This window comes from Chiroxiphia lanceolata, chromosome 4 (genome assembly GCF_009829145.1).
Source record: "Chiroxiphia lanceolata isolate bChiLan1 chromosome 4, bChiLan1.pri, whole genome shotgun sequence".
NCBI classification, from domain to species: domain Eukaryota; kingdom Metazoa; phylum Chordata; class Aves; order Passeriformes; family Pipridae; genus Chiroxiphia; species Chiroxiphia lanceolata.
In genome coordinates this window covers 23,799,192-23,819,634 of record NC_045640.1, presented here as the reverse complement: position 1 = coordinate 23,819,634, position 20,443 = coordinate 23,799,192, and the positions used below count along the sequence as shown (strand labels likewise).

Sequence of the window (20,443 nt, the reverse complement as noted above, 5' to 3'; positions counted from 1 at the left end):
TAGAAACTTCCTTTGCTGATGGCCTGAGAGCTTCCCAAACTGAGGAAAGCTCACAGGCTGTTTTGACTCAGCCATCCTTGGAAAAAACCCAAACCAAACAAAACCAAAAACTTACTTCTTCTTTTGCTATTGAGAATTTCAGAGCAACTATTGTGAATATACCCTAAAATCTGATTTTCATAGCAGAAATCCAAACGATCCGCTTCTCAACCCAAGGTCCAAGCCAGCTGGGCACAGCTACACTGCAAATCCACCCTTTTCTGCCAGTGCTGGTGGCACATTCTCAAAGGTTCCTCAGGTTCCAGTGACAAACTCAGTTGCTCTCAGTTCCCCTCAAGAGGGAACTGGGACCATACCCTACCCACAAGCTGTCCTGAAGATCGGAGGCAGCTGACCAGGGTGGATTGATCCCTAGCAGCAAAATCATTATAGAAGAAACCTTGATTTAAATAATGCAACCTGGCTTTGCATTTTACCTTATTTTCTTTACTGGTTCCTTGTTGGTTTATAATCCTTTAGACAAAAAAAGCTGAAGCTAAACACAGCTATTAAATTATATATTGTACTCTTTTTCTGTAACTAGAAAGACACACTGTGTATAAGCCACAGAACTACCTGAAAATCTCTATTTATACAATTTATTACACTAAGAACTATTTCTATTTCTTTAGCAATCAATTCTTTAACTGTGGTTTCTGTCAAGTTGCTACTGAATAGTAACTTGCATTATAAAATTAAATAATTTGTAAACAACTAATACTGATCTTTTTTTTTAACTAAAGCAGTATTAAATATGAGGGAAACAGAAATAAAATTACTCTTAACACTTATCACTGTATTATTATCTCCCACTAGTGAATTAACGATGTGCAAGTTCACCACAAATCTAAAAATCTACATGTCTTTTTTTTTTTTTTTTTTGGACACTAAAGGCTTTGGTATATTTCAGTTCCACAATGATTACTTTACTTTTAGTAACAGTTCCTTCAGTGATCTAAACTGAATATAGATAGTCTTTGTGTATCTACAAGTGTGCCTGTATTTTCTACTCAAAACAGTGTAAACTTAGTTTACACTTTCAGGAAAATATGTTTTTAGGTGCTTAATCAAAGGTTCCCTTAAGTCAGTTATCTGACTTTGTATCAAACTGTGCAGGAAAAACAGGTATAACTATTCTTTTTTATTTAAATAATTTTAGGAGACTAAAACAAGTTAGTACTTTAGAATTCATTATCCACAGAGTCATCATTCAGTGGTTTAGCCAGCATCCATATGGCCAATGGGGGCAACACCAACCCATGTAATACTCAAGCAGGGCTTTATCCTCCAGCCCAGAACAGGTCCCATGACCCTGCAAAATTCATCCTCAAGGAGCCTCTGGGTAGGCAGGAGACAAGTTGGGGAAAACTGCATGCAAAAACTTGTAACGAAGACGTATTTAAAAGTAATGTTTATACAAACACTAGGGACCAATGTTATAGCACATGGGAGTCAATTATTTCACATGTAACTATCTGCAGGCCTGGGGACTTGCATGGTGAGACTAAACGCCCATGTTACTTAAGCGGTTACTCGTTTTTAAGTGATACACGCAAGGGGGCAGCTTTGTTTCTAGGGGGCCAGATTCCTTCCCCCTCCACAACCCACAGTCATTCCCCATTTTGGAATGGGCCACCATCTTATAAAAACTGGAAAGGCTTACATTTGTGTTGAAAGCCCACAGCAGTAGTTCCTACATTTTTACTGATCAGATTTTGGCAGGCAGGAAAGCTTTCTTTGTTAACAAGCCTCATTTTATATTTCTAAGTACACTGCTTTTGCTTTCCCTCCCAAATTAGTGCTGACAACTAATGGCCATTAAAAGAATAAAACTAAACATTTGTGAGGAATCAGCATTGAAATAATTAGTTCTGAAAGCCCAGAAAGCACTCCTGAAAGCAGTTAGAAGTGTGTTTCTGCAACAGCTTCTTTTTCCCTAAAAACGCAGCCAACTCCATGTGCTACAAGTTCTGACCTCCTCCAAGACTAACTCCTCTCTGACCAGTTGCTTTGTCCACTTGACAAGAGAACAATGGGGGGGGGAAATGGGCCATCCCTAGATAGCATCCTTGAAGTCCATACTCAACTGCATCACTTATCTTTTGACAGCAGCCACCTGTATAGGAGACTGACACATTTATAAGAGTCAGCATGGAAATCAATCGGTATAATTCCCTCAGATAACAACGTGTCAAATTAGGCCTTAGGTCATGCACAAGGCAGAGCCAGAGTGACACAAGAGAAGCAACTACTTTAACAAGCATTCCACCTGACGGCTCTACAGAGAAAAAAAGACAAGTGGAAAGAGGAAAGGATACATTTCAATTTTTCAGAGTATGTCTAAAATTAAGCAGACTCCTTTCAAGACAGAATAAAGTAAGTCTTTCTATTTGAGAATCTGAAGAAAGGCAATACAGTCACATATCAAGCACTCCCTCTTACTATCTTCCCAGGGTAGGTATTTCACCTGTTAAATAGTCAGGAACAGGGATGTAGAAATAACTAAGCAATGGACCATTTACACCTGGCATAACAGAAGGGAGAACCAGGATTTATGTGGTCTGTCTAGCGCTATTATAATAAAGTATTTTTCCCCAATTCTTGCCCGTCAACAAGCTGTTTCACACACTTGTCCTCTTCTACCCTTTCTATTGTGCCTCAAGACAGAATATCATCTACAGGTCATGCAAAATTTAGAATGACTGGTACTTTGGAATTTTTTTAAAACATCAGACAAAACTATATTCTAGATTTCTTCAGCCATCTCTACTGCTTTGCATCCATACCTAGTTTCATAGTTACAGTGGAAAATATTACAGAAGCCCTAGGCACACAAAAAACACGTGCACTGTCACAGAAGTAAGTCTCCCACTAAAAGCTAGCTTACTCTTCTTCATAAATTCAGAGTATGACAAAAATCAGGAAAAAAGTCCAAAACAAACAGTGGGAGTGCTGTTGCACATTCTCTAGAGCACTTCTGTGAAGTTTTAATTACAGCCCTCCCCTTTTGCAGATCCGCAGCACGGTAGAACAAGTCGGTCAGACCCGCAGCTTCGCTTTTAACCCTCAACCCAAGCCACGTCTGATAGCAAGCAGCCTGACTTACTGCTCACTTTGAGTGCTCCTCCTTTTCCCTGCCTGAGCAATACAGCAGGGCTCTGCTCCCTTCCCAGAGATGACTGACCTGCCTCGAAATTAGACGCGAACATCAGCAAACTCGGAGGCTGGACTTTACTTCCCGAGCGCGGAGGGCTGCGGGCGCCGCGCCGCCTACCTTGGCCACCCAGCTGAACAATGGTGACATCCTACGGCCTCCGGCGATCCCCGGCTCCGGCCGCTCCTCATGCGCCGGGAGAGGAGCCAGCCCGCCCGGCCTCCCAGAGTTTCCCCCGCGGCCACGGCCGAGCCCCAGCCGGCGGGACTGCGAGCTCGCCGCGCCGGGGACGATGCCCGTGGCGGCGCCGACTGAGCCGCGGGATGGGAAGGGAAGGGAAAGGAAGGGCCGGGGCCGCGGCCGCGTCCCGCCCCCGCCGCGCTCCGCCCCTGCCCGGACGCCCGTTCCCGCCGGGCGGGAAGGGAGCGGGCTCGGGAAGGGAGCGGGCTCACTCTCCGGCAGCGCGCCCGGGAACGCAGACACCCGCCCGCGGCCGCGCCGCGCTGCCCGTCCACGTAATGCGGCGCTGACGACAGGATTCGTAACTAAAACTTTCTGGGAACATCCTGGCATCGAAGTCATGCCTAACATTAGAGGATCGTTCAAAAAAATCATCTGAAACCTCTGTGAAATGTTACTCTTCCAGTCAGGCTCGCCATTCGTGTTAGCTAGTGGTATTTGACATCACACACTAGCAGCTCTACTTCCAGAAATCAGACTGCCATAGAAGAGAATTAAAACACCTATATGGTAGACGCATGTTTCCGGCAGGTCAGGGGATGTTTCTCGCCACCTAGCCAGGAAAGGTACGCGTTCCCGTTGTTGCTCCGGCCGAGCTGCCTGTGAACACACTCCCCTACTCAGCGGCTGTGGGGCTGCCTGAAAACAACTAATTTTCCTCAGTTTGGAAGAAGGGCACAGAACTAGGAAAGAAAAAAAGGCTTGGATTTCACAGGAAATAATCCACTGGGCCCAAAACAAAAAGCCCTTTATTTTCCACCCTCTCATAGAAACAACATGAAGAACTAGATTTGCAAAATCGTAACAGAAGAGCATAGAGTCTGTTCTGCACTTCTTTGCAATAAAATTCAACTGCTCAAAGTTAGATGTTTAAGTGCCAAATTCAGCTCTTTGCCCAAAGACAGTCATCAAGACAGCTACTCTGTTGGGAGAGTGCCTTGCATATACTTGAACACTTACAGCCAGTGGAATCATCTCTGGGTTTAAAGCTGACACTGTTCCACTAGTCTATGTTATTAAATGAAAACAGGAGGAAAAGAGCAACTCCACACACGTGGGCTGGGGAGAAGGAGAACCAATCTTACAGCTCACTGAGGCAGAAAAGGGGCAGTTTTGGCCCCTGCCACAGACTGCATGATCCCAGGTTTAGTTTATACAAAGCAAATAAGACAGTGAGCTGTCAGAGGGCTCTATCACCTCCTAATGCTGCACTGTGAGTGCCCTAGTCCTGGCTCTGTGCCTGTAAAGGGCTGAAGAGAGCTGAGGGGGCAACACAAAAGCAGTTCTTCTCAGGTTGTACCTAAGCAACAGTTTCTGAAATTAAAACTGTAACAAATACATTTCAGATTTTCATAAAAGGAGAGTAGAGTTTAATTTTCTTATCGTTCTACAGACTAAAGTAGAGATAATTCACAAGGATGGCCAATGGCTTTCTCTGTCACTATGACAGTGGCCATGGACATTTTGATTGTACAGATGTTCTTAGCCATAAGCCCAATAAATATGACCAACACCCATCCTGGTAGTGGTCTCTAAAGGCTTATTGGCATGATAGAGGGAGAAATTATCACTGCTGTTACTGTTCATGATGTATAGAGCACATACATGAATAAATGACATCCGTTCTCAGGGCTTTAAACTCGGAACCTTACAAGAACACTGGAATTATTACAATCTGAAGTACAGAACTGGGTCTGCTTTTATTTCATAAAGCAACTGAGGGCAAGAGCAAGACAGAATGCTCGTCATTACGTGCTGCTCATTGTTATACAGTATATCCACTAATTAGTGGCAGCATTAGCGTTGCATTTTTCTAACACTGAGTGTGAACAATGTTATTTCTCAATAATTATTTCTTCCCCTTTCTCTGAGGGGAAGTATTTTAAGTTTGGCTTGTGTAGATAACTATCTCTCCAAAAATACTATATATCCATTTTAGGTAAATGGAAAAATTCAAGGACAGGGAATAACATCTGTACTGCATAAAGAGTAAGTAGCACTTGACACCATCTTATCTAATCTTTCAAAAATCAAAACAAAACCCTCATTCCTATGAACTGTTCCATGTTATCATGGAAAGTATTAGCAAGATATTTGTGGCTGTTTTTAAATAGTAGCAAGTAAAATACTTCAAAGCCACAACTTAAAGCTTACATCATCAGAAAGTTGACCTTTTCATTTTAGAGACGTCCTACATAAATTTACACATACACAAATACCCCAATTATTTTTCCTCCAACAAGGTGCTCTCCATTAAAAGAAGCCATCTGGAGATAAGAAAAGATATGAGAGACATAAGGAAATATTAAGAAGAAAGGAGGGTGTAGTTTTAACTCAAAAGAGGAATATTTCTGACTAACTCTCCTCTGATTTCAGCTTTATGTTTAATGGCTGTATTTTTGTGAGTCTTTATAGTATGTCATCACTAAATGGTGTCTCACAAGAATTTGCATTAAGGGTATAGCCACAACTGTATTACCTGAGAACTGGCCTCTCCTGTTGCTTCTGTGTTGACTCTGGTGATGGTTTTAAAGTAGATCCCGTTCCCATTTAAAGCTTTTTCCTCTGAATTGTATTTAAACATGTTTTGGCAATTACTCTTCTCATGAATTATCCCCTCTGTCCATGTTCACAGTTACAAGTTTCATTTATCTCTTTCCTCCCTGTACCCAACAAGGTCTTCACAAATTCAGGTAGAAAAAGTACAAGAAAAAATATACCTGACAGTAATTATCACTTTCCATTATTTGGCCTTTGTTTAAAAACACACACAATTTTTAACCTTTATTACTCAGTTGTCACCCTTCATTAGGATTTCGTTGGCTGTTGTTGATGCAAGATGCAACAAATGATTCATCTGGATCTACCAAAGGAAAAGACTAATGAATCCTCTCGATTTCATCCTATCTAAAGACTCAATCAAGCCTGACTAGATGGTTTCTGAAAAGATAATGTGGCGAAGAAAGGAGTGAGCTTTGTTACTTCCTTTGGCTAAATTGTAAGCAAACCTTTTTCTCAATACAAAATAAAATATTTATCGCAAAACTGAACTACTACACCAAACCAGATCTGCCCAGCCCCTTCATGAAAGACAACAGCAAGACTTAATACCACAGACTGGCAGTGGCTGTCTCCTTAATGCGAAGTCCCCTTAATAGGAGCCCACTGCCCATGCTAGAGATGAAATCCAGCTTTCAACAAAGCAAATAGGATGAGTTTCTCGGTGGTTTCCAGATACTCAGTGGAAACAGAGAAGACAATGTTTTGGATAACCTCCTTAGTACTGTTAGTGAGTGAAGTGTTTCGGCTATCTGCTAACCAGTAGCAAGTATGCAAAATGCTGACATTGGGCCAGTGCCCAGAGATGACATGCAATTCATTCCCCATGTGGCAGATGGAAGAGAACAATTCCTCACCAGACTGCTGGCCACTGACTCAGCAGCAGAGCCCTTCCAAACATCTCCTGTAGGTTTAGCTTATATACAATGGTATTTTTGGCCACAAAATTTGTAATTACTAAAATAATTTGATTCAAGTGATATTAGCATTTTCTGCTCAGGAATGAAAAGCGGTGTTGGTAATGGGCTATCTGTCCTCTTTCCTACCAGCAGCATCCCTTCTCTCAGTGTCAGAGCACAAGACTGTTACCAGGTGCTGAGGCTCATTTGGGATCCTGCACCTTGGCAAGAGGACTGAGGGATAGCAGGATCTGTGAAGGGAAAGGTGACCGTACACTATGTAGCAGAGCAGCATAAGAACCCAAGGGCTATGTTTCTCAGCAGACAGTAGAACAAGGTCCTTCTTGGGCAAGTGCTGTCTGGGTTAGATCGAGTAGTGTGAGGTCATGAGAGTATTAGATGATAAAACACCTCATAAGACTGAAGTAGCTTTCCTAGTATACCCCGAGATTAGCTCAGTTGGCTAGAACATGGTGCCACTAACACCAAGGTTGTGGGTTTGATCCCTGTATGGGCCATTCACTTAGCATTTGGACTGGATGATCCTTGTGGGTCCCTTCCAGCTTAGAATATTCTGTGATAGTTGGCTAATATTACCTTGAGATTCTTCCCTGTGGGTCTGTTTTGGACAAGGAGGTATTCAGACATTCTTTTTTTAAATCTGAAATAGTCTATCTAGGGATTATAAGGCAGTTGTGGGTAATAGCAGATGATGCAATGATCAGTCAGTTATCTTGAATGGAATGGATAATCCCTTAGCATTTGCTTCAGAAAGTTCAGAGTAGAAAGGTTTTGATGAAGTCCTTAATTAAACAAGGCACCATAGAATATACTAAACAAAGCACGTGGAACCCATCATCCTGAAAAGGACCTCTCTGTGTGTGAGGTTGAGTGTTACAGAGAATCTAGACCGAGAGGAAAGCAGCTCTACCTTCAAGTAGGCTACTGGAAGAGAAGCTGAAAAGAGGACACTTCTAGATGTACAATATCTGACCAAAAAACATGATGCATTCCAAAAACATTGATGCGCACACTTTGGATTGGCAAGCTTTATGCTGGATTGCGTATTTTTTGTCATCCCACAGACAGCAAAATAAAACTTAAAGCTGTCAGAAACTTTACCATGGGTTCTAACTAATTCTACTTAAGCATAATCCTATGTCTGCATTTGACCAAGGTCAAATGTGCGCCGTTGAGTGGTCTAATTGTGATCAAATGACCAGATCTCTATAAATGAGCAAAAAACCACAACGTAAATCTGCAGATAAATCTAGGCAGACTTGTGAAGAGATCACTTTGATCTGAATAGTTGGATGCCAAAAACCCACAAGGACAACGTGGCAAATGAGCAATGGGGGAAACTCAGAGCATAGTGGGGAATTGCCACACAGAGACATCAGAGGTTTCACGCATTTATTCTGTTTTGTGATGAGGGTTTTCTGGCAGCTGTGAAACCAGAGCAGGAAGAGTGGAGCACAGGCAGAGCAAACTAGAAAACTGCAGAAGCAGATCACAGAGCTCAGAACAAATGGGGATGCTCCCAATGTGCAGTGACAAACACACAGTTCGAGCCCTTGAGATCATCAGCTAGGTCTTGCCTGTAGCTGAAGCAGCTGGAAGCCTCCTGTTTTTCCTCCCTGCAGGGCAGTACTTTTTGGTCTTCTCAGTGTCACCAAGCTGAGGGATAACTTAGCTGAGCTCCCCAGACTGCTGAGGCGGCTCTGGGGAAAGAGCAGCAGATGCTGGGATGACACACACCTGCACACACACCCTGACACAACTGGGTAAACTATAAAATATTAATGATGCAAGACTGCTTATTTTAAAAATCCTCTGACACTGCAATGTGAAAGAAGTGAGAATCAAAAGGCCATTAATGTCCCCTGCCAGTAGATACCTGGTCCTGGAAGGACTTTGCACTGTTTTCTCCCAGCCTCCCACTGCTTCCTTGTGGCAAGCACTGACAGGTCTCAGGAGAAAAAAAAAAACTCTTAAAGTTTAAGAAGCATTTTCAAAATGCAATTAATTAAAGGTTATACTTAAAGCTTGATCTTGAAACTTATATGATTAACTCAAGTTAGATGGGAAGAAAGACAATTCATTTAAATACAGATCTCCTTTCCTTTGTGGAGAAGCACTACCTCACAATGGGAAAAAAATTAAATACACTTCTACTTCCAATGATAGATAAGTTATGTAGTAAAAAAAATGTAGAAAGTGTTGAGAAAAAACAGAGTATGAGCAGAACATGACACTCACATTTGACTGGTTAAAATCAAAACATAGTTATAAATTTACCAATTCCCCATGTGCTATGGGAGACGTATACTGTGATTACCTATTTCCATTAAACAGGACTTCACATTAGTTAAGATGTCCATATTCACTTTAGCCTTTTAGAACACTCTAGTAATGAGTAATATAAAATAAGCAATCATTTATGCTTAATTTTACAGAGTTATATCCTAGCTCTTTGTTTACATATTTAACTATAAATACAAAAATAGTCCCACTGCCCTAGGCATATTATTTTGTTTACTTCCGTTGCAACAGCAGGAGACTAGGAAAGTATACTGAGTTCCACAGTATGAAGAGCCATGAAAAGTAGCCAGTCTTCTCAGTTCTCCACAATTTACTTAATAAATCGATTTCTAACAGCATTGATTTCTCATAATTTAATTCAGCCACAATCTCCATAGACAGTATGCAGATTCTAATGGACTTTTACTGTGGTTCACATACTCTAAAGGAACATCCATTTTAGTAAACTGAAAAAAACCTCAATAGTTGAAATAAAACTTTGTTACGCATTCCACCCTCAACCCAAAATATTCTTGGTTTTGCTGGAAAGACCTTAAAAATAAAAACTATCCATTCAGGTTTATCTCTCAGTAAGTGTAGGGTCCAGAACTTACCTACAGTCAATGGAACTACATTGCAATTCACATATGACAAGCATCTGTGTGTAAAAGCTATTCATTGGAGAAGGATCCAATCCTGCCCCCACTAAAATCACAGCCAAGTTGGTACTATATCCTTATCCATTTTAAACATAGATAACAAAGAGAGGAAACAAATACCATACTGTCCTGTTCTTTTCCAGAATCAAGCTGAAGAAATTTTAATTTCTGTAACATTGCCCTCATATCATAAGACTCCCTGCTCTGGTGCTCTTGGACAAAACCCCAGCGGGAAAACTGCAGCAGCCTGCTGAGAACTGCAGCAGCCCCTCGCAGTCAATTAAGAAGTGCACTCTGCTGCCCACCCAGCCCTTGACCACCCTTCTCATCACCAGCCTTCCATTTGATTACAAGCTGCAGCACAGTCCTTCCCTAGATATTTCCTTTGTAATGTGAAATTGAGAATACCACTGGAACCTACTAATATAATAATTTGCTTGTACAGTAATTTTGTATGATGCATATAAATCTGCCTTTTTATTAAATTATCTAGGATTTTTATCTGTGTTGTTCTGCTGGTTACATTCCTTCTCAGCTCTCTTGAAAGTGGAAAGCTTTATCAGCAATGTTGCCTTGCACACACTTTTAATTTACTGTTTCTTATGTCTCCCCTTCCATTTCTTCTCAGGGTTTATTAACCCATTGAGCATATCTTTGCCAATGATGAGGGCTCTTTTGCTTTTGTGATTTTTTATATTTTTGGCTAAATCATATAGTGTTTCAGTAACAACAAAAGCCACAAAATGGCAATAAACCATCTTTAAAATCAAGATTCAAACACTAACAATCTGAAAAAAACACTTCCCCATGAATCACTTGGCTTTCCATTCAGAAGTTTGCAGCTCCAGGTTTCATTACAAACAACATTCCACATTTAGTTGTTTTAAGCCAATTCAAAAACATGCTGAAAAACGTTTGTGAAATATAACACACAATATGAGGCTTTTAAAATACAGATGCAGGATTTCTCCTTATGGCTCTTTTGTGGTTTTGATAAAGCTGCATTGCTTCAAAGGGCTCAGGATATACTACTGTAAGTCACCAGTGCACATTTCAGCCACATGTGCTGACTCTGCTTCCGCTCCTCTGCCAGAACAATGGAAGCCCTTACATGCTGAGTCAGCTATCCACAAACAGAGATCCACGCAGACCAAATGCAGTCCCTCAGCACAGGTTTTGTTAACCACATCTTATCACAAAGAATGCTAGATAGCTGCATCATTTCATGTAAAACTCATGGACTAGGTAAAATTTGGAAATGCACGCATATTTTCAGGAACAAAACCCAAAATATTATTTGACATGAGGTAAGCTACTGAAATACATAAATAAATACAAAATAAAGTTACAACAAAATAATCATGGGTTCAGTTCTGCCATTTCCTCCCTCCTGGGTATTCTTAGTACCAAGAAGGGACACTGGCATTCCAGGAGAAACCTGCACACAGCTGGACAGACAGGCTGGACATGTGAACTCTTATTGAACCAATCTGGTAAGTTCAGATACCACTGCAACTTGTGAGTCTGAGCTCACATATTTAAATAAGTTCACAAGCACAAAGACCCAAAGAACAAGTGAACCTCAGAAGTCAGCTGAGCAGGGCTTTTAGAATCATAGAGTCACCTAATTGAAAAAGACCCCTAAGATCATCAAGTCCAACCGCTAACCCAGCACTGCCATGTTCACCACTAAACCATGTCCCCAGGTGTCATGTGCACATATTTTTGAATGCTTCCAGGAATGCTGATTCCATCAGTTCCCTAGGCAGCCTCTTCCAATGCCTGACAAATCTTTCAGTGAAGAATTTTTTCCCAATATAAAATCTAAACCTCCCCTGATGCAATTGAGGCCATTTCCTCTCATCCTGTCACTTGTTACCTCAGAGAAGAGACCAACCTCCACCTGGCTACAACCTCACAGTTGTAGAGAGTGACAAGGTCTCCTCTGAACCTCCTTTTTTCCAGGTTGAACAACCCCAGCTCCCTCAGCCTCTCCTCATAGGACTTGTGCTCAAGCCCCTTCACCAGCCTCATTGCTCTTCTCTGGACCTCTCCAGCACCTCAATATCCTTCCTGAACTGAGGGGCCCAGAACTGACACAGTACTCCAGGTGTGGCCTCACCAGCACTGAGTACAGGGAAAGAATCACTTCCCTGGACCTGGTGGCCACACTGTTCCTGATCCAGGCCAGGATGCCATTGGCCTTCTTGGCCACCTGGGCACACTGCTGGCTCATGTTCAGCTTCTTGTCAATCCAAACTCCCAGGTCCCTTTCCTCCTGGCTGCTCTCCAGCCACTCTGTCCCCAGCCTGTAGCGCTGCAGGGGGTTGTTGTGGCCAAAGTGCAGGACCTGGCACTTGGCCTTGTTGAACCTCATCCTGTTGGAATCAGCCCAGCTCTCCAGTCTGTCCAGGTCCCTCTGCAGAGCCCTCCTGCCTTCCAGTAGAGATCAACACTCCCCCCCAACTTGGTGTCATCTGCAAATTTGCTAATGGTAGACTCTATCCCCTCATCCAGACCATCAATAAAGATATTAAACAGGATTTTTAATCCAGAACCTATTAAATTCTCAAATGTCCCATTGGTTTCAATTATAATTAATGAGTAGAATGTAGGCCAGCTATAATTAATTTTCCCAGTTTTTTCCCTAACATGCAAAAAGCTGTAATATACAGCCAAACAGCAAGATCTTAAAAAATAAGAATCAAATATTACATTCTCTCATTGTAGATTCACAATGTCATCCCCATACATGTGCTTTGATTTCACTCACAACTCCAGTTAAGACAATGACCTGGAAGTCTAGTTCAGCTGATGTCTCAAGCCGGCATCAAGACTTCCAGAACAGGCTGACATGCCTGTGCAAGTGTATGCATGTAAAAGTCAGGTCACTGAGGGTTATCCGGCTAAGGAAAATTTGTCATATATGTAGTTTTTATATGGCTTGTTGGAAGTGCATAGTCTCAACCTGTGTGAAGGGATTTATCCCAAGACCTTGACAGTCTGTGTTCTGTAACTTGATAAGAAATGTAATAGAAATCTGTGTTTTGTTTGTTTGAGATTCCTGGAAACCTTTCTGACTTTTCCAATCCTAGCTGGCACATGGATAGTCTATTAAACACAAAAACTGAAATAGAAGATAAAAAAAGACAACTTCATTTTAAAGAAAAACTTGAAGCGTGCCTTCTGCAGTACATGAACTCCCTGCAGAATACCCACTGAAGATATTGTCCCACTAAAGAGGAAGCCTGCATACATCCAGTGCATGCACTCTGAGCTTTGTTATTCCCTGGATGTATCTAGTTCAGTATGGAGTTAGTAACATACATGTAAACAACATCCGTAAGCCCCACAAGTTTCTGAAGAGAAACTTTTGTCCTTATTCACATACAAGCATATAGTAGGCTCACAACATGACTGAGAGCTAATGTTTTCACATCTGTCTGATACTCTACTCAGGGGAACTGAAACATCCCAGAACATGGGCTGATGGCAAACATCCCAGTTAAGCACGTCTTGTTTTGTGAATTTTAATACCTAAGAATAAACTCCAGAAACACTTCTACAGACTTTACTTACTGGTGCTTCTTGTACTGCATAGTAAAATACCAACTTGTTCCAACACTTTTCTAGGCATTTATTACAAAAATATTGCAAAAAAAATCCAAATCCCCCCCAAACCCCCAAAACCACTAGGAGAACCCAAACAGAACTTCAATAGGACAATTTGGAAAAAAAAGTAAAATAGGAGTGACAGTACTGAAATTCTTATGGAAAGCCCACCAGGATCTTTTAATTGATTTCAACCAGTTTTAGATTAATCCTTCAGTATCAACATGATAGGGTGAGGAATTCTCCTATCATGAGGTAAAGCTGTGGAGACTGTTTGCAGTACCTTACATTTGCTCTGGACAGCCACTAAGTGGCACTTAAACACCTCATCTTAAACCCTTGTGAATCTGCGAACGTGTGAAGGGAAGGGGGGGAACAAAAGGAGTTAGGTCTCTGGGGACTAATCCCTAATGATGAAATTTGCCTCCTGCAATTAGAAAAACTTCCTAAGGGTCTGACTAAGTATGAAAATGTTATTGGAAGGAATGTTACTGTGCAGTGCTCCATAGAAGCAGAAATACTGCAGAAAGCTCTGCAGAAGAAACTGCTTCCTCTCCTAAATCCAAAGTCCTGCTTTGGGAATCAGAGTGCCTCATTCCAGTGTATCACTGCCCATTATCGTGTCATTTTGAAATATGCACTCGTATAAGGAAAATTACAGTATCTCATTGCTGCTCAACTGCAGGTCAAACTGAGGTGGCCCTAACATCATAACACAACTAGAAATATTGCCTGAACTCAGCTTCAGTTAGAGAACTCTGCAGGGACCAGAGCTATTTGTACTTGGAGATGCACATTAGGACATGGTTTTCATAGTTCACAGAGAAACAAAAGTCATGAGTGGCACTTTGTTCTTCAGACTTTAGTACACTATTGCTTCACAGACATGTCGTACTTCTATTTGCATTTTTAATCAAGGAAAGAAACCCAATTTTCCTAACAATAGAGTTGAATCAACTATGTTAATAATCTTGATGTTAATGTATTCTAATTTTGTTTGTTGTCTAGTTTTAAAAGTGGTTCTGTTTCATTAAAAATCTTACAAATATTGGAAATTAATTTTCCCTATATGAACAACATAAGTGTCATTGAAAAAAATCTGAGAATAAAAACAAGCAGAATAATGTATTAGATATTTTAGGTGCTAACCAAGAAGTATCTACAAGCATGGGAAGAATACAGAGATTCTGCTTGCTGCTGTAGGGAGAAAATTCAGGTGGAGTTGAAGCTGACCAGAAATGTGGGAAACAATAAAAAGAGTTTTTTCATATATATTAATGACAACAGAAGTATAGAAATATCATTGGCTCGCTACAGGATGAGGATGGTCACCTCACAAACAGGGACAGAGACAAGGCAGAGGTGTTGAACACTTTCTTTGTCTCTTTGTTCTCTGTGTTGTCTTCAACACAGATGACGGACCAAGGGGGTCTCAGTGCCCTGGGCTGGAGGACCATGACTGTGAGAATGATCAACTCCCAGTCAACCCTGAAATTGGGTGAGATCTGCTGCTCCAGCTGGATCCCTGCAATCCATGGGGCCTAATGGGATTCATTCCAGAATCCTCAAAATGCTGGCTGATGCCAATGCAAAACCTCTCTCGATGATTTTTGAACAGTCTTGGGAGCCTGAAGAGCTTCCAGCTGACTGGAAGCTGGCGAATGTTGTCCTGATTTTCCAGAAGGGCAAGAAGGACCCTGGAAACTACAGGCCTGTCAGTCTCACTTCAGTGCCTGGTAAAGTTATGGAGAAGATTATTCTGGGAAGTATTGAAAAACACCTGAAGGACAACACAGTCATTGGTCACAGCCAGTACAGCTGCATGAGAGGAAAGTCCTGTTTTTCCAACCTGATTTCCTTTTATGACAAGGTAACCCACTTAGTTGATCAAGGGGATCCTTGTGGGTCTCTTTCAATTCAGCATATTCTATAATTTAAAGGGCATATACATTTTCAGCTTCAAAGACTCAGAAATAAGATTTATTGAGAGCTTTCTAGGCTCTCAAAGAAACACCTCCATTTCAGTTAGCCACAGATTTAGATGTAAAATATACTAGCAGATATTAGCTGCAAGCTCTATTTTACACCTTTGTGTTGAATGTTGCCTCCAGAAATATCAAATTAAGAGTTATAAAATTCAACTTTCATTCTCTCCTTCTGTGCAAGTTCTTTATGTTATGATTAGTAGCACAGCACATAACCAACAAAGCAACTCAACAAGCCACAATACATCAGGATTACAAAGAACGCAATTTTTTAAGCACATTTTGCATGTGTGAAGTTAGTGTTGTGAGGTTCTTTTAAAGGTTGAAACAAGAAGCTTGCAAATGAAAAGCATTCAATCAGTTATGCAGAAGGATCAAACTTAACCCAATGCATGAGGAATTACCAGCAGTGAGGCTGTTTTTATGACCAGCAATACATCTCAATTACTGTCACTCTGGGAAAAGTGGGGGGAGGGTGGGAAAGAAAGGAGAAGTCCACATCAACTAGCAATTTCATACCAAAGGACAAACCAAGTATAAACTGGCATTATTCACTCAATCCTTGTATCAGATCCTCGATGATCAACCTTTAGGGCAGACACACATATCCATTTAAGCCTGTATTTGTCCAGTCACACAAATCATTCCTTAGGAAAATATTTCCCACAGCCCTTCCCATAACTTGATGTCCACAGAGAGGGTAAAAAAACCAGAAATACAGAACAACTATGCCTACATCGGGCAAGGGAAAGCACTGATTTTACGACAATGATTTTCTGCCATTATTCACTTTGACATATAACAGGATAGGAGATTGTACTGCTAAAGTAAATACAGCGGTTATATGTGCCTCTTCTGCTTTGGTTTTCTGCTCCACTACAGTCAAAGAGCCCCCATCTGATGACCTTGGGGGCACAGTATAAATGTCAGCCCAGGGAAGGCAAAGCTCTAACTGAAAAGCTGCCTGCATGGAAAAATAAGGAGCTATTTCAGGAAGGTGATTTTCTCAGTATCATAACTTTTGAATTGGCATCTTCATATTTTAATGTGGATGGCTTGCATTTGTCCTTTAGGGCCATTTTAGAACCTGAAAAGAAGAAAATCCAACTGCCTGAACAAGAATGTCCATTTTTAAGTAGTTCCGAGTGAGCCCAAGCTTTCAAAATAAACTTGTGAAGCACAGAAAATAGAAGGGTTTTGGTTCTATGAGTCTTGAGGAAAGATGGCTGATGTAGGACCCAGTCCTGCAATCTGATTTGTGCCAGAACTGCTCTTGAGTCTGTCGGCAGAGATTGTACTAACCTACATGATACAGCCTTTGTTTATTACTGTATTTGACAAAAGCTATCTTCCCACATTTCACTAACTTAATTACACTGTCCTCAACATGCTATTGTACTGTGAGCCACAGAAGCTAGCACTTTATTAGGTAAGACTGATTTTTTAATAAAAACTGTTCTTTTTCAAAGCAGGGTTTTGGATTTGTTTTTTTTTGTTCCTCTCTAATATATGCTTTCAGGTTTTAAATTGCATACAACTATCATTGCACCATGTATCCACAAAATTAATTTAAAAATATCACAACTGTGCATACTTCATATTACTTAGGAGCGTTAATTAATTAAACAAAAATAAAACCATGTATTGAATGGTAATAGATTAGACTTTCTAACTTGTCTTTGGAGACCGGTGAGGCACATTCAAATTTCCAAATGTCCTCTAGTCTTAAACTAACTTCAGCAAGCCACAGCAGTGGGTAACTCCAGCAAATACATTGGAGTTCCTTTATCGTTAATTATTTTTCTTTATAGTACTGTGCATTCAGCTTATATTTAATGTTGCTATATTAAAATAGTATTTTCTGAACTCTTAATTCTGTATATGCTACTGGGTTTCTGCACTCATCCTGCTTCTCACTCGGAACTTTTCCACGGGCACAACTCTTTTGTTTTGGTTTGGGTTTTTCTTTTATTTGCCCAGGACTTTCTGCTGGCTGTGCCTTTGTTTGAAGCTGTAGGACTGACTAGGCTGGAAGGCGATGAGGGGACCCAGAGTGTTTGCAGAGCTCAGACTTTACTACGCTACAGTAAGGTGAGCTGAATAACTTTGCTGTGACCTATTCTGTATTTGTAACAACTTGTGAAGCTGAGGAATATAATATTAGTGCTTGGGTAACGCATGGATAGACATAGTCTCTCAATTGAAGGCCCACATTCTACTTTGAGAACTGTGTGGATTCACCAAATTCTCAAATTTTTACATTCATCTTTCACATTAAGTAACCTTTGAGTTTTTCAATCAAATTTGAAGAATACAGCACCACCAAACTCTAGAAGAGTTTAAGAAGTTGGTCACAGAGGTTACTTTAATTTTTTGGTGAGGGTATTGCTCAGCAGAGCAGAGAGAAATAATTCCAGCTGCAAAAATGAAATAAATAAAGCACAGGATGAGTACCAGAAAGTTAGTGCCATAGTGAGTTTGAAGCTGCAAAAATTGAGAAATTGTCACATGACAGTATTTCACAACACATTCAACCCCTCAGGGGCGGGCTCATTAGTAATTTTAAGATAAATAGGTGCAAATAATGGAAATGCACTAAAAGCCTTCCATTCCCATGATCATAACAGCAGCAGACACAAGACTGTAAGAAGATATTTACTAGCACACAGATTGTTTCCTTTATGTTTATGTCTTTTTAGAGTAAGGCTACTCCACCTTTTATTTCTTCTCACACAATGCTAGCAAAACAGACTTCAAAGTTGGTGACATATTGTCTAGGTGGCTCTGTGTACAGAAGTCAAGGAAGCCTGAAAGCCTCCCTGTGCACCTCTATCCTCATAGTTTTACTTTTAAGATCTACGTCATTATATAAAGAAAGAACATCAGGTTTCCTGCTGCACAGCCCAATCCCTTTGGAGTATTCCTGGTGCACTCTACTTCCACTACCTATGAAAGCACCAGGAAAAATTTGCCCTGAATTACTTTACATATTCACTTTAGTTTCCAAATTCATGTCAGCTTGAAATTTGACAAAACATTTAAAACATTTAAAAATTTAAGGTGATCTATCAAGGTGCATCAAGTTGGTTTTGGAGCAGAATGAAATTAATTTTTATTTACCTTAGGCCCTAAAGCAGTTCAACACAGAGCTACTACACAAACATCAATGCCAGCACAAGGGAAAACACCGGGAATGTACACCAAGGGATAGATCACAAGAGAAAAGAATAACAAAACTGTCTCTTTTGATAGAGGACAGCTACTAGATCTCCTCAGTGTACCAGCAGATATTACACTTGAACTAAAACCCCACTGCAGTTTAAAACAGAATGAATCAGGGACCCAAAGCTCAACTTTCCCTGTGTTCTAGATGGCATGGCCTTGATTCCCCCTCACTCTCACAAAGGTGCACATGAAACTGAGATTGTGTTAGGATGCTGATTTCATTGAAATTTTATCACTTTTCTGATAAATTCCTTTGGAATATTTAAAGAGCTCTGAAATACCTCACTGAATGATACCACAGTGTAAAGGATGGGGGAAAAGGTGGGAATGTGCAAATCAGCAACCAGAGAGTACAAGGCCACCAAAAGCTGACTCAGACTAGGTTAAGATGTTAAGAGTGAGCTTCTCTTTGGAGATATGTAAAGAAGCTCTTCTCTATGTGATCAGTAGGTTTTTGAAGAAAACTCTCCTATAACTTTGGAAGATACTTAGACATTTGTGGCTCCAGTTATCTGTGCTGGACATCATAGACCACAAGCATCAGACCTTGTAAGAAAACAGGAATGGTTAGTAGCCAGATGAGAAGCCAACACAAATCCACTAATTATGTTTTAGCCTAAGTTCCACTGTTTTGTATTTCTCTTACAGTCCCCAGCAGAAAAAGAAAAGGAACAATAAATAACCTTGCCATGAACTCTGACCCTAAAGTAAAGTGCATGTGACATCACAAGTAACACACAGGTACTTTCAGTATTATGTAAGCTGAAAATGGACAATGTCACCTGATACAGATTATTATACTGCTGAAATCACAGTAAGAAGAGAAATCACAAGAAAGTACAATTTTTATGTTGCTGCTGTAAGAGTGGGGATAGGTAACTTTTTTTACAAACCCTATGATTAATTTTATCTTCCTTGATCAGACATTATCTATGACTTTAAGTCAGGAAGCAGCACTGGTATTACATGTGGCAATCACACATGCAGTTGAGAGAAATCACACAATATTTCTTAAAAAAGGAGGGTGAACACAGGAGCATTTAGGTGATGCAGGATGTCACAAAGTTACTCCAGGGTCTGGCAAGAGCCCCATAAAGGCTTGGAATAATGCTGCTAGGGACAGGGTCACTACAGTTCCCTGAGAAAAGATCTCACATACATAAATCCTTTGAGGAGATCCCAGGATAGAGCTGGTGTCATCACACTTATGCTGAAGGCTCAAGATGCCTATAAAGCTTGATTAATTGCGAGAGTATCCAAAGCACAGCTGGTTGTTTGCATTATCCAGAACAGTCTATTAATATTTACACCGCTAAACTTTGACCTACTTTATAAACCGGACTGTGTATGTGCACAAATATGTATTTGGTTTTTCATTTGTTCTGTTGGATTTTTTTTCCTTCCTTTTTTACATTAATTTCTTCAGTTAGCATTTGAGAGACAGGAGGGTCCTAAAACAAAAAGCAGTGTTAGCAGTTTACAATTACATAGATTCAATCAAAAAAACCAAAGGTGCACAAGAACAGCAGGCAGCAAATGCCAAATTAAGTTCTCACTTGCACTGACATTAGTCCAGTTACTTCATTTTGTTTCAGTGTTTTATGCTTTTGCAAAAGAAGAATCATGTTTCAATCTCCCTAGACTCATCAAGCAGTAAAATACAGTAGAAAAAGGTCACCTCTATCTCTAAAATTATCTTCTTTGAATTCTTTTAAGAAAGGGAAATGGTGGTATTAAAAAGGAGATACTTAGTAAGGCTTATCTTAGAGT

The 20,443-nt window shown here is 40.6% G+C and overlaps 1 protein-coding gene across 10 annotated transcripts in view; it reads right to left on the bottom strand.

The window, feature by feature from the left end:
- Positions 1-20,443, bottom strand: part of TBC1D1 (TBC1 domain family member 1) — a 115,309-nt gene that overhangs the window by 80,468 nt on the left and 14,398 nt on the right. Inside the window, exon 1 of one of the 10 annotated variants that reach the window (XM_032685965.1) lies at positions 3,314-3,473. The exons of the other annotated variants lie outside the window; for them this stretch is intronic. Coding sequence (XP_032541856.1) covers positions 3,314-3,343 — 30 coding nt within the window. The 5' untranslated portion in view covers positions 3,344-3,473. Of the gene's footprint in view, positions 1-3,313; positions 3,474-20,443 lie in introns of those variants that run through there. 10 annotated transcript variants of the gene reach the window in all.